Below are 14,988 nucleotides of genomic sequence, written 5' to 3'. Positions count from 1 at the left end.
AACCAGCTAGTGATGTAAAGCCACACGGCATCATTAGCTGGCTATAGCAGAGCTCAACTCTCCTGTACGTCTCACTTGGGCTTAGTCTGTATATTAACAATAAAATAATGTGCATTTCCTGTGCTTTGTAATAAAAAATGATGCGATTGTGGGAACAACAACTGAAGCCCTTGAATGAGTTTTCTATTACTTGTACTACCCCTTCTTAACTGTTATAGACCACAAAGTAACGTTAAATAAAATATACTTTGTGGACCTGTGCCGTTATATTAGTGTTGGAGCTGTGTCTGACGGCGCTTATGCAAGATTGTTATTTCACATGAGTGCTGCAGACTATCACTTCCCTCCCTAAATTTTTTTTTATTTTGCATGGGGGACTAAAGCATTTAAGAAAGGGCTGGTCTTTAAATGACCATCAATATATGTTTTAACATCGCTGTTTTTAGCCATAATCACCATTTCCCACGAATGCCTCAGCAATCAAATGTCCTACATACTCGCTTCACTTCTGCGAACAGTGATATTAACCCCTTCAACTGGTAGCTGCTTTTAGCTCATCATCTACTGGAATAAATTCTCTAATGCTGGAAACAGAGAAGATTATTATCAGCATTCAGAGAAATTTGAGGCATTTATTTTCCATTTATTTAAATAAAACTTTAATGATCCAGCAAACAAGGTTAGATACATGAAACAGTCTTTCATTTTCAATATTTCCACACTGTCTAGAGGTTGAATGGTGATCACACAAGACCCCCATATTGTACAAATAGTCACAAGCTAGAGGATTGTCCATCCCTCTTAGCAAGAGCTTTCTTCATTGGCAGATTTCACCTCTGTCTCCGACTGGCTTCCTGGAGCAGAAGATTGACGATTTGAAGCCTAGGAAGAGAATTAGAGAAGGAAGGTCAATAGAATCAGCCCTCTGTCAATCAGCTAGAGCAAATATTTATTGATAAAAAGAGCTTAACTGGATCTTATGTGATCAACGAGATGCGGGGGTGCAAGATTACTTCAGTGGGGACTGGTCACTATGTCCGCACACTTCCTCAGAGCCATCAATATTAGAACTTTAGGGGTGATTGCAGAGATACCAAGAGCAAGACCTCTTTGATCTAATATTAAATTGCCTATCTAGCATACAATACCAATTTTAAAGAAATAGGAATCTAATTTCAAAGAAACCTATATGTGTCCCAGCGATTAGCTCTTTCACATTTTGCCCCTCTCTGGTAGCTGTTTGTGCAGCAAACAGCCTCAGGCCGGTTTCACACATTTTGATATTTCCAATACCGGCAAAAACAGTACCGGAGATATCAGTGTCCGTGTTATTTTTTTTAATCAGATAGATTTTTATTATCCGCAAAGAATAAACAATCAGAATATTTCTCATGACAATGTTTCATTAAACATTTACAGATAACTTTTTCCCCCGACCCAGAGCCCCCCCACCCCGCCCAACCCCAGAGAACTCAGCCAGAGCCACCCCACTTCCCATCATCATGCAAACATTTGAATAAACATACGTTATATTTCCATTGAATACTAGGCTCCCTATATTCTCATTTATCATCCTAATTCAAGTCCATCTACGGTTGCCACAGCTTGTGGAAGATGTCCAGCTTATTCCTTTTGGTGTAGATACTTTTCTCCAAAGTAAGTATATGCTCCGTTTGCTTAAAGGGACACTGTCACCTGAATTTGGAGGGAACAATCTTCAGCCATGGAGGCAGGGTTTTTGATTCACCCTTTCCTTACCCGCTGGCTGCATGCTGGCTGCAATATTGGATTGAAGTTCATTCTCTGTCCTCCGTAGTACATGCCTGCACAAGGCAAGATTGCTTTGTGCAAGCTTGTACTACGGAGGACAGAGAATGAACTTCAATCCAATATTGCAGCCAGCATGCAGCCAGCGGGTAAGGAAAGGGTGAATCAAAAACCCCAAAACCCCGCCTCCATGGCTGAAGATTGTTCCCTCCAAATTCAGGTGACAGTGTCCCTTTAAGAAAGTCTCTTCTTGTTGGAGGTTCCTCTCTAATCCAAAATTTGGTGATCAATTTCCTAGCAATGAATAATAATCGTGCAATAGCTATTTTAGACATGTTGTCCGTAACAATTTCCTCCACATATCCCAATATGCAAGTCAGTGGAACCCTAGGGACAGAACATCCATACACCAGTTCAATACGATTTAAAACAACTATCCAGAAGGAGGACAGTCTAGGGCACTGCCACATCATATGCAATATTCCCGCCTGGGATTGTGAGCACCAAGGGCATTCCGAGTTCTGCCTAAGCCCAGCCTTGAACAACCTGTCAGGGGTTCTATAGGCCCTATGGATTACGAATAACTGTGATAGCCTGCCTGGTTCACTCATTGATATCTTGGGCACATATTCTAGGACCGACTCCCATCTATCATTGTCAATTATTCCCAATTCAGCTTCCCATTTCCCTTTGGCTCGGATGGGATATTTTTCCAGGAAAGAAAAAAGCAGAAACCCATATATTTCTGAAATCGCCCCCTTCGTGCAGCCATTCTTAAGGATATAGTCGAGCATGAGATCAATCTGTACCACTATGGCTCCCCTTTTATTCTGTGCCTGATAAGCATGAGAGATACGATTATACTGGAACAATTCAGACCGTGGCAACTGAAATTCTTCCTGCAACTCCTCAAATGTTTTAAGTCTGCCCTGACTTAGCAGCTGCCCCAGCCGTTTAATACCTGCTGCAGGCCAAAAGTGAAAACCCTCCCTCTGCTTAAATTCCGGTAGATAAATGTTGTCCCAAATAGGCGAGAATCTGGTGAACCCACTCACTTCCCTAATGAGTTTGACTTTTTCCCATACTCTATGAATTAATCTGATAGTGCACCCCTGTGAACCCATTTTTTTGAATTGTCCTCCCTCCAAGCTGTCACTCAAAACGTCTGCCTGTAGTAAGAACCTCAAGCTATTACCGGTAGGTATTTGCACACTCCCTGCCTCCTCCCCCCATCCTTTGAGATGTTGACACTGTGCTGCTAAGAAGTATAGCCATGGATTAGGAAGTGCAAGACCCCCTCTGTTTTGGCCCTCTGAAGTATCTCCTGTTTAAACCTAGGACTCTTTCCTCCCCATATTAATTCCCCAAACAAAGACCTAATCTTACGGAATCTGCATTGTGTAATCCAAATGGGAGAGTTATGTAGCACGTACAACAACTGTGGCATTACAATCATCTTTAAGAGGTTCACCCTACCAACCACCGATAAATGTAATTTGTTCCATGCCGCAATCTTTGTACGAATTTTCTGCATTAACGGACTTAAATTCAGTTCCTCAAAGGTAGTTAGAGGAAGAGCAATCTGAATACCCAAATATTTGAATTTTTGAACAATCTTTAATTTTGTGGTTATTGCCCTCTCTCCACTGCCCATACTGTCCCCCTCAATCAAGAACATACAAGACTTATCCCAGTTTATTGTGAGACCCGAAAACCGACCAAACTCCTCAATCAAAGCAACCGCATTGCACAGGGACCTTTCAGAATCCTCCAGGAACAACAAAATATCGTCAGCAAATAATGCAATTTTGTCTTCCCTCCTACCATAGATGTAACCTCTAACCTACTGAGCACCTCTTATTTTAGCCGCTCACGGCTCCACGGCCAAAGCGAAGAGCAACGGGGACAGCGGACACCCCTGTCTAGTACCCCTAAACAGCGGGAAACTCTCTGACAAATTATTATTAACTCTAATTTTTGCCGTTGGGAACGAGTACAACAACTTAACCCAGGAGATGAATTTTGGACCAAACCCCAGGCGGTCCAGTACCGACCACAAGTAACTCCACACAATCAAAGGCCTTGTGGGCATCTAAAGACACCACAACTCTTTTTCCGGCATCGTCTGCAGGAATTTGCATATTTAAAAATAGCCTTCTCAAGTTAATTGCCGTGGATTTATTGGGCATAAAGCCAGACTGGTCTGGGTGAATCAATTTATCGATCACTTGGGACAGCCTGTTCGCCAGGGCCTTCGCCAAAATCTTTATGTCAGCTGTTAGAAGTGAAATTGGTCTATACGACTCCGGCTGTTGAGGATCTTTATCAGCTTTAGGAATAACCACCACAATGGCCTCTCTCATTGATGGGGGCAGCACTCCCCTCTCCAACGACTCAGAGAACACTCGCTCCAATTTGGGCATTAACTCTGCATTAAGAATTTTATAAACCTCTACTGGGATACCGTCCGTCCCCGGAGCCTTGCCCCCCGCCATATCCACCAAAGCCACCTTCAATTCTTCCTCCCCAAGCGGTCTATCCATCCACTACCTTTCTTCTCTACCTAGTTTGGGTAAGTCAACCTCTTTCAAATAACTATTCATTTCCTCAGGACTTTTATCCACCCTAGAGGAATATAATTTACTATAAAATCTCCGAAAAACGTCTAAAATTCCTTCCCCCCCCCCCCCGAGTAACCGTTTTACCTTCCTCTGTTCTTATGGAGTATACATGTGAAGAATCCCGCTGCGCAGAAACCACCACCGAGAGCAAATGTCCCACCTTCTCTCCCTCAGAATAAAATGTTTCCTTTTGAAAGGCTCCCAACCTATGGCTGTCGTCCCACTAGCAGTATTTGGTCAGTATTTGCAGTATATGCAGAAGTGGTGCATATGTTTCTATTATACTTTTCCCTCTATTTGTTCCACTCCTAGTTTTGGCTTACAAATACTGATGTAAAACACTGACCAAATACTGCTAGTGTGACGGCAGCCTATCTGCCCTACGCATATGGAGTTCATCGACCGCTACCTGAGCCGCCCTCATACGAAGTTGCGCTTCTCTTGAATTCCGAGAGGCCAGTGTCTCTTCCGCCACCCTCAGCTCCTCCATCACTGCATTGTCTTGAATTTTAGACTTAGTTTTATGTCTCGAGATGTCCCGGAATAAAATTCCTCTCAGGTATGCCTTCATGGTGTCCCACACTACAAGATTCCCCGCACTCCCTTCATTAATCCTGAAAAACTTCCCGAGTTCAGTTCCCACCTGTTCCATATCCAAATACTGTATCCAGGAGGGGTAAAATTTCCATCCCAACCCCGTCAGACCACTCTTCCCTGTCATTTGTACCGAAACAAGTAATGGGCTATGGTCCGATATTACTCTAGACCTATACTCTACCTCATGTATTAGATTATTCACCCCCCCATTTCCCAAAGCCACATCAATGCGAGATAAAGATCCGTATGTTGCTGAATAACATGAGTAGGCATATGTCCTAGGATTACGCACCCGCCACAAATCTATCCATCCTATTTCTCTTAGATAATTTCCAAAAGGAGTAGAGTTACCTTCACTTCTCAGTCCCAGTGATCATTAGATATATTGTTCACATCCCCCACTATAAGGAGGGGCACCCCATCCCACCTACCCGTAATTTCCAGAATCTCCTGTATCTTTTTCTTGGAATATGGTGGTGGAATATAAATTGACACAATACAAATTAACCTGTTAAATATCTTGCATACTAAAAACACAAATTGGCCGTCTTTATCGGTGGTTACCTCAATCTCTTCAAACGGAACACTAACATGTATCAAAATTGACACACCTGGCATAATTTGAGAACGTTGAGTGATACGCCTTTCTCACCCATCTCTTCTGTAGAATAGCAACCTTTTCCTTCACTAGGTGAGTTTCCTGCAGACATATCACTGAAGGCCTCTGTTTCAGTACATATTGGAAAATAGCTGTTCGTTTAGTAGCATTTGCAAGGCCCCTAACATTACAACTTAGGATTTTAACCTCCCCACCCATAAATAATAATAATAATAATTTTATTTATATAGCGCCAACATATTCCGCAGCGCAACCCATTGTAGCTTATAGAAACAATGAATGAGTTCAAGCTCCCTAAGGTCTCAACCCCAACTCCACTCCCTCCCTCCTCCCACCCCCAATTCCCAACTGAAATAACTCTCTATCTCTCCCCTCTCTTAGTTTCAATAAGTTTTATTTTTCCGAACAAGAAAATATTAACAGCAGATTTCCCGTACAAGGGGGTAATACACAATTTGAGTCATGGGAAATAAACATAAGTCGATCAACGACTAAATTACTCGAAATAACTTTTATAAACGACAAGACATAGACAAGGGGGAGAAGTACATGGGGGGTCAATAGGATATCTCATACTGAATACAAGAGTGATCACGAACAATTTACATAGCCATCACAAGGACAATATTAGGGTCTGTCCTAGATTTACATTAGCGTCCAGTTCCATCCAGGGTCGCCAAGTCTGATAGAAAATGTCCCATGCGTCATTCCTTGTAGCTTGGATTCTTTTGTAGACTAGAATGGTATTCATCCTGTCCATCACAAGCGACATTGATAAAGAAGTAGTTCTCCACCTCAATGCAATATGTAACTTTGCAGCCATGCAAAGTTGGCTGACTAGGTTGTGGAGTTTTTTTTAGACAAGCCAGGTATCCTAGCACCCAAAAGGAACACGGCCGGGTCCAGAGGGACCGCTTTACCATACATTTTTACCACAGTGGACTGTACCTTCTGCCAAAGGGCTGAAACTATCGGGCATTCCCACCAAATATGTTTTAGGTTTCCCTGGGCCCCGCACCCTCTGAAACAACGGTCTGATACATTTGGGTAAATGGTGTGCAATTTACTCGGAACCTGGTATGTCCTATGCAAGAGTTTAATGGATGTCTCAACCAGCAAGGACTGATAGCTACCCCTAGAGAGTGTAGTACAATTTTTCCTCCAGTCCTCTAGGGATATTGATATATTTAGATCCGCCTCCCACTGCTCCATGAATTTAAGTTTTTCGTCACCCTGGGTGTTATTTAGGGATGCGTAGATAAGGGAGATAGTTCCCCCGCCCAAGTGGTCATTTAAACATCTCTGTTCGTATCTTGTAGGGCGTGGATGGACTTTGTATTGTAGGATCTGTTTGGCAAAGTGGAAAATTTGGCATATGCGCAGTGTCCCCTCGACTGGAGGTGTGAGTTTTTGAATAAAATCCTGTTGGGTAAGTAGAGTATGGAAAGGCGTGCAAAGATGCCTCAGGTTAGTTATGCCATTAAGGATCCACCAGGAGAAGGGACGGGGATCCAGTCCTGGAATAAAATCAGGGTTATGAAAGAGGTTTGTCAATAGGGAGGATCTAGATTGCAGATCATGTTTAAATCTCTCCTTCCGCCACATGATCAGGGAGTGAAAAGAGAATGGGGCCGTTATATGAATTCCCTTTGGAAGTTTCTGCATAGACCAGAGTAGGCCTGGTAGGGAATAAGGTGCCATGAAGGATGATTCCAGGCCAATCCATCTGGGCTGGTTGTCCCTGCTAGTACAAACACTAATTAGTTGGGCTAGTTGAGCCGACTTATAGTATAGTATAAAATTAGGTAGGGATAAACCTCCCAATCTTCTGTGTATGAATAGGGTTTTTAGCCGTATCCGGGGTCTCTTGCCTTGCCATAGAAACCTCGAAATCAAGGTATGGAATTCATGTAATGTCCTGGGTGGTAGTGGGATAGGTAAAGATCGGAAGAGGTAAAGAAATTTTGGGAGGGTAACCATCTTAATGGCATGCAATCTACCGAGCCAGGACAGTTGCATAGAGGACCATCTGGCGAGATCCGACTGTAGGCTTTTTAGCATTGGGAGGTAGTTTTATCTGAATAAGGTTGACCTATGGGAGGTCAAGTTAACTCCCAGATAGGTCAGATAATGTTCTTTTTTAGTGAATTTAAATTGAGAGACTATGTTGGTTTGAGCATCTTTTGGAGTATTGATAAACAGGGCCTCAGACTTGTCAACATTAATCTTAAGGCCTGATAGGAGTTCGAATTCGCGCAGGACAGTGAATAGGTTCGCTAGTGAGGTAACTGGGTTGGCGATGGTCAGGAGTAGATCGTCTGCAAAGAGACTTGTCTTGTATTGGTCACCTAGATCCCGGGGTCCGTGGATATTAGGGTTAGTTCGAATGGCCTCCGCCAGGGGCTCCATAGCCAGGGCGAACAATGCTGGCGACAACGGGCAGCCTTGTCTTGTGCCTCGTTGAATTTTGATAGGGACGGGTTGATTGGAGGGTAACTTTAAATAGGCCGTAGGGCTATCATATAATAGTTTAAGGCTTGTTATAATACCTGCCGGGATACCTCTCCCCTCTCTTAAGCCCAACCAACTCCTCTCTACTCTTAGAATATCAAAATAAACTCTCTCTCTCTCAATTTGAGATCTGAGAACGCTGTTTCACAGCCTAACGATACAAACTCTGCGTTCCTTCAGCTCCCCCGCCCACCATAGCCAAAATGCAAATTCCGTTGCGCCGCCGAACACAACCTGATGATATCAATATACCATAAAGTCACAGCATAAGTACCAGTTAACTATCAAACCAAACATAACAGTGAAGGGTTAACAATTGCCTCAGTAGCACTTAAATCAGTTTCAGCGGGTCTGCCCCGTTCTGATATGCTTAGTATTGAGATCCAGCCATTGTGACGCCTCCTCTGGATTTTGGAAAAAATGCACCCGATCCAGAGCCACCACCCTTAATTTAGCTGGATAAATCATTGAATAACGGACATCTAAGTCTCGCAACCTCCTCTTGACCTCTCCAAACTTCATCCGAAGCTTTTGGACCGCCGCAGAGTAATCCGGATAAAGGGAGACCCGATTACCATCAATGGTCATCACAATTCCTGGCTTTCGTCTCGGTCCTGATAGTTCAGAATTTTAGCCAAGATAATTCTTGAGGCCGAGCCGGGGGGAGGGGTCTGGTGGGCACACTGTACTCTCTTTCAACGGCAAACATCTTAGTGAGGCCATCTCCACCCACAGCGTTTTTTTTAGCCATGCCTCAATATAAGCCGTGGGGTTGCTCCCTTCCGCCTTTTCTGGGACCCCCACAATCCTTAGGTTGTTCCTGCGGGATCGGTTTTCAAGGTTATCAGTCTTAAACTCCAGATCAGCAATACGTTGAATATACTTTTTTTCCCTGTTTAACAATTCACCAATCCGATCTTCTGCACTCCCAACCCTTTCTTCCACCACTTCCACTCTCTTTTCAACTTTACGCATAGCAGAGTTTAAAGTGACCATCTCTCCCTTTAATTCATCCGCTGGAAGGTTTAGAGCCCCCAGGGCAGACTTACAGTACATCACCACTGAAAATATGTCCTTCAGAGTCGGCTCCTCCATTTCTGGCATGTCAGACTGTGCAGACAGAACAGCTCCTGCGGCCCTGGTAGGAGATCTCTGGTCTGACCCACTGCACTGTAGCTGAGCCCCTCCTTCCTGCTGTTCTCCGGGGGCACCAGCTGCTCCAGACTCCACACTTCCAGCCTCTCACTGCAGATTTACAGCCTCCCCTGACCTGGCAAATCGCTCCAACTTAGCGAGCACATCCATCCTCCTCTGATAAGCAGCGCTTGTCCTCGCTGCCTCCTCTGCAGTCTCGGCGCCATCTTGGGCCTGTGAGCTTCCCGCAGCTGTCGGCTCCTTCTGTCTCCTGCGCGTCATCCTCAGATAAGATTCCGTTCCTTCGGGTCGCACCTCGCTCCCCGGGACTCTGTGCACTCCTGAGAGTATGATTGGCGTTCGGCGGCGCCTCTAAGGGGTTAATACAGAGATAATGAAGCGGGAGAGCTCTGTTGCACGTCTGTTCACATCGCCTGCTAGGCCACGCTCCATCAGTGTCCGTGTTTAATACTTTCGGCACACATGTGGCAACCGTGTGCCACATCAGTACTGCACGTAACGGCGCATGGGAAGCAGCGGCACAGTTATAGCTGTTCCCTGGTGCCTGTTGCTGAAGACTGCTCGCATCATTGTCCCCTGCTCTGCCAGCGATTAGGGGAGAATGTTGAGAGTAATATTCAACGAATAACAGCGAGAGCAGGCAGCGGCTGTTGGGACTATTACTTCCATCAGCCAACGCCTGCTGGCGTTAATAACAGTGAGAGCAAGTACTGGCTGATAGGAGTATTCATTAGCTTATGACTGCGCTATAAATAAATTAAAAAAACGGCATGGGTTCCCCTGTATTTTTGATAACCAGCCAAGCAAAACTGACAGCTGTGGGCTGCAACCCTCAGTAAGGTAGGCTATCAGCTTTAATTATTTAAATAAATCATTTAAAAAAAAAAAAAAAAAAACGGCATGGGGGTCCCCTCCATTTGTCTTATAGACACCACTCCATTACTAATCCGTGGGCTTGATGTCACCTGACAATACAAAGGTGACATCAACCCACTAATATTACCCTACTTGCCACCGCTACAGGGCAAGCGGGAAGAGACAGGCAAAGAGCCAGAACTGGCGCATCTAATAGATGTGCCTCTTCTGGGCAGCGGCGGGCTGCTATTTTTAGGCTGGGAGGGGGATCAAGATCCATGGCCCCTTACCAGCCTGAGCATACCGTCTCCCAGCTGTCTGCTTTAGCAAGGCCGATTGTCAAAAATGGGGGGGGAACCAAACATTGTTTTTTTTTATTATTATTATTTATAGTCCAGGTGGCACCCATTAGCCTCCGCCTGCTCTCCCTGTTATTAGTGGCAGCAGGTGTAGGCTCATGGAAGTATGGGAGTAGTAGTCCCATGAGCCGCCGCCTGGTCTCACGGTTATCAGTTGAATACAACTCTTCATTCTCCCCTGCTTGCACTAATCGCAGCGCGCGCAGGGGAGAATGATGAGCGGTCTTCAGCACCCAGAGCCAGGGAACAGCACTAACTGTACCGATGCTTCCCAGGTGCCAATGCGTGTCACACTGATGACACACGAATGTCATCCACGTATCATTCATGAGCGAGACGTTTTGTGGCCCATGCTGCTATTAAAAAATGGGCGTGTCAGCATTTTTTGCCCACGGACACATGGTCCATGGAAGAACACTGACATGTGCACGAACCCATTCGCTTCAATGGGTCTAAGTGTGTAAGTGTCTTTGGTACGTGTGAAAACTGTCACCACACGTATTGGACAGACTGATGTGTGAAAGAAGACTCAGAGATCGCTCTTCATCAATTTCTCCTTGAGTTACCAGCTGGAAAAAATGGAAGGTTTCAGAACAAAAGAAAAAGAGGACCTTTCTCTGGATTTTTTTTCTTTCTATTATTAAAAGATGCTGTTCACTACTTTAGCATTGATGACCGATCTTGAAGAAAGGTCATCAATGTCTGGTCATTCAAGGTCAGATACTCGGCCCTCCAGCCGATTATCTGTTATCGGTGTTGGCAGCCGCAAGTATTCTCTTGCAGAGCTGGCTGTCTTCTGATAGTTGCTGCCGCAGGATACTACATATTCGCCTCCTGTTGATCATCAAATTGGTCAACTATCCTGGAGGAGATTGATAGTCCAGCCAGGAAATAGCATCAGCTGATATATGCAGGTGTTCATAGGAGTTGTGCCTGCACACAACCTGCTCAGGTCAGCACCTTCCTTTTACTTTCCTTTGAACCCAAAAGGGTACTACTCAATGGTCTTGGTACAAAAACCTATAGGGGAACAAAAGTACACAAGTCTCAGCACTCAAAGCAGGATACATGGCTGTACTTAATAGCCGGCTCCTACTGCAGGCGGCACAGGTCACAACTCCTTTCTGCCAGTGCCATGTCTTGGACATACGGTAACTTTACATCAGGTTTGCAGTAAATCACTTGCAATCTCAACGGACAGTTACATCAGTTTGAAGGAAGGAGGTTACAAACTTATTTACATTGTCCATTTTTCTAAAATTATAAAGGTCTCATTTTCACTTACCCCTGAGTAACCTGCTCTCCTTAAAATAATTCCTTCTGCAAGTAATGCTTTTGACGCCTCGTCAAACAGCTTGTCTTCTGCCACTTCTCCCGTTTTCTGGAGTTCTGTGTATGTTTCTACAAATCTGTAACAACCAAAAGATTAACAAAAACCCAACAACTGAAGACTACCAAATGTATTTCCATTTTTATCTTCAAGCGGCTGAGTCCTCATGGACCAGTCTATGGCTTGTCCTTAAGAGAAGCTCACCAGCACAAGAATAGGGCCATGGTTGGGAAGATGTTTCATGACTTTCACGATGAAAGAAATATCTGCCAGACTACCTCAGGCTCTGTTCACATTAGCACTGCTGGGTTCTACCAGCTTTTGTCATTTGGACTGCAAGAAATCATGCAGCGAGAACCCTATGCTCGACACAAAAAAAAATAACAGAAACCCGACAAACCTTATTAAAGTGAATGAGACCTTTCAGAATTCACCAGTATTTTGACGTGACTTTACTTGATGTGTGAAGACTCCATTCTAAACAGAAACCATGTCTAAAATGGAGGACTGCCTTTCTTTATCATTATCTTGGGCAGTGTAAAGTTGATCTTATATGGATATTTCCTCTCACCATGGAAAAGCACAATAGTAACTTCATGGGAACACTATAGCTCATTGTTAACCTGTACATTATAGGAACATCGGCTCTGGTCTAGACACCTCTAGCACTGACTTTTATCCCTCTCTAAGAGAAGAACCAGGCGCTCCCTTTACACATAAGATAGTTCTTTGGTTTCACCAAAATTGATGGGTTCAATCAACTTTAATGAGTATTGGGGCTGGGAAAGGTCAGAGAGGCTCGGCGCCTGCGCACTGCAGTATTTTGCTCTGCCCTCAACAGGGCAGACAAAGTATGCCGGAGCGTGAAGACAAGAAGAGGAAGTCATAGTAAGAAGATGGGAGGCCCCGGACCGGGACGCCCATCGGACCTGAAACGAACCGGGACCGCCCCTGGGTGAATATAATCTAACTTCTTTTTCTCATCTTTCAGGATACATCGGGGGCTTATCTACAGCATTCCAGAATTCCTTGCCAAGGTAACTGGTCACTGGATGGCGGCCGATAACGTCGACAACATGTAGAACTAAAAATCCCTGTTCTTGACAATGAGTCCACATATAAATCCTGTCAGCACTCTTGATATTGCGGTGTTTGTGTCATGGGATGGCGTCCCACTTGTAAGCGGTGATAGAAAGACCGACACTCACATATATTGAAGTAGCTTTCTGAGGTTTATTCCATTAAATCAGCAGAAACATCATACATAACGTGTTTTGGCTCTACCCAAGACTTTTTTTTTTTCTTCAAACAAACATAACATATTTGAAAAAGGCTCAGAGTCTACACAATTTATGAGGTTTCCGCTGATTTGATGGAATAAACCTAAGAAAACTACTTTAATATGCGTGAGTGCCATCACTGTTCTTAAGAGTAGAGATGATTCAAAAAGAAGTAAATTACAAAGTTGCTAGTTTTTACAAGTGCTTTCCAATTTTAATCATTTAAAGGGAACCTGTCACCCCGTTTTTTGAGATTGAGATATAAATACTGTTAAATAGGGCCTGCGCTGTGTGTTACTATAGTGTATGTAGTGTACCCCGATTCCCCACCTATGCTGAGAAATAACTTACCAAAGTCGCCGTTTTCGCCTGTCAATCAGGCTGGTCAGGTCGGGTGGGCGTGGTGACATCGCTGGTTCTTCCTCAGCTTTACGTTGGTGGCGTAGTGGTGTCCGCATGTTGAGGTGATTAATCCACTGTGGGCACGTGAACAAGCAGCGCGCGATCTGCGCTGTCATCCCTTTCATCGGTGGGGGCGGCCATCTTCCTGGGGCCGCGCGTGCGCAGATCGAGTGCTCTGCTGCACGGGGCTTCAGGAAAATGGCCGCGGGATGCCGCGCTTGCGCATTAGAGATCGCGGCGGCCATTTTCCCAAAGCCGAGTTTGCATCACGCGCGGCCCCAGGAAGATGGCCGCCCCCACCGACGAAAGGGATGACAGCGCAGATCGCGCGCTGCTTGTTCACGTGCCCACAGTGGATTAGTCACCTCAACATGCGGACACCACTACGCCACCAACGTAAAGCTGAGGAAGAAGCAGCGATGTCACCACGCCCACCTAACCTGACAAGCCTGATTGACAGGCGAAAACGGCGACTTTGGTAAGTTATTTCTCAGCATAGGTGGGGAATCGGGGTACACTACATACACTATATATACATAACCAGGGATTCAAGCTTCAGGAGGCTAATTTGCATATTCCAGGTGCCTTCTGGGAGAAGCGAAGTCTCCCTAAGCTAGAAGATCGTTGGGTACAGCCGGGACCAGCTGCTTCGAAAGCATCACCAAACCAGGGATTCAAGCTTCAGGAGGCTAATTTGCATATTCCAGGTGCCTTCTGGGAGAAGCGAAGTCTCCCTAAGCTAGAAGATCATTCGGTACAGCCGGGACCAGCTGCTTCGAAAGCATCACCAAACTTTTGCCTGTAGGACATTATTGTAAGAGAGCTTGGCTGAGTAGATTACACAAGAAGGAAAACACACAGCAAGTCAGCAGGATCTAGGAGCAACATGGCAGATGTGACAACCTACATGGTGAGCTGCAGCATGTGCTACATGTTCACAGATCGACCAGAAGAAGAATCCAATTTCACCTGTCAGAAGTGTAGACTAGTGGCCCTTTTAGAAGAAAAGGTGCGGGGTCTGGAAGAAAGAATAGCAACTTTGAAACTCATCAAAGAGAATGAAGACTTTCTAGACAGAACAGAAGCATCTCTACTGGTCACAGAAGGTGCAAAAAGTGTCAGAGAACCTCCAAAAGCAGATGAGTGGAAGCATGTGACCAAAAGAAGCAAGAAGACCATGGAGAAATCACCAACCACACAACTGAAGAACCGATATCAAATCTTTGTAGAGGATGAAGATGGCACACCTAAGAATGAAGCAATACCAGCAAGCAAAAAAGAAAAGGGCACACAGCAACAAGTGACAGCAAAAAGTACAGCCAAGAAGCAACGAAGAGTGGTGGTGGTGGGAGACTCACTACTGAGAGGCACCGAAGCAGCCATCTGCAGACCAGACATAACTGCAAGAGAAGTATGCTGCCTTCCAGGTGCGATGATCAAGGATGTGACCGATAGGATACCAAAGCTCTTCAACTCCAAGGACGTCCACCCA

The 14,988-nt window shown here is 44.9% G+C and overlaps 1 protein-coding gene across 1 annotated transcript in view; it reads right to left on the bottom strand.

The window, feature by feature from the left end:
* Positions 1 to 612: 612 nt before the first annotated feature.
* The window catches only part of MRPS23 (mitochondrial ribosomal protein S23), a 33,930-nt gene continuing 19,554 nt past the window's right edge, over positions 613 to 14,988 (bottom strand). The window contains exons 4-5 of the mRNA XM_069757775.1: positions 11,770 to 11,893; positions 613 to 882 (exon numbers count right to left, since the gene is read on the bottom strand). Of these exons, the coding sequence (XP_069613876.1) occupies positions 802 to 882; positions 11,770 to 11,893 (205 nt within the window). The 3' untranslated portion in view covers positions 613 to 801. The remainder of the gene's footprint in view (positions 883 to 11,769; positions 11,894 to 14,988) is intronic.

The sequence above is a fragment of the Ranitomeya imitator genome, chromosome 3, assembly GCF_032444005.1.
Source record: "Ranitomeya imitator isolate aRanImi1 chromosome 3, aRanImi1.pri, whole genome shotgun sequence".
NCBI lineage: Eukaryota > Metazoa > Chordata > Amphibia > Anura > Dendrobatidae > Ranitomeya > Ranitomeya imitator.
The sequence above is the reverse complement of the archived record's forward strand: the minus strand, read 5'-3'. Positions and strand labels throughout refer to the sequence as shown.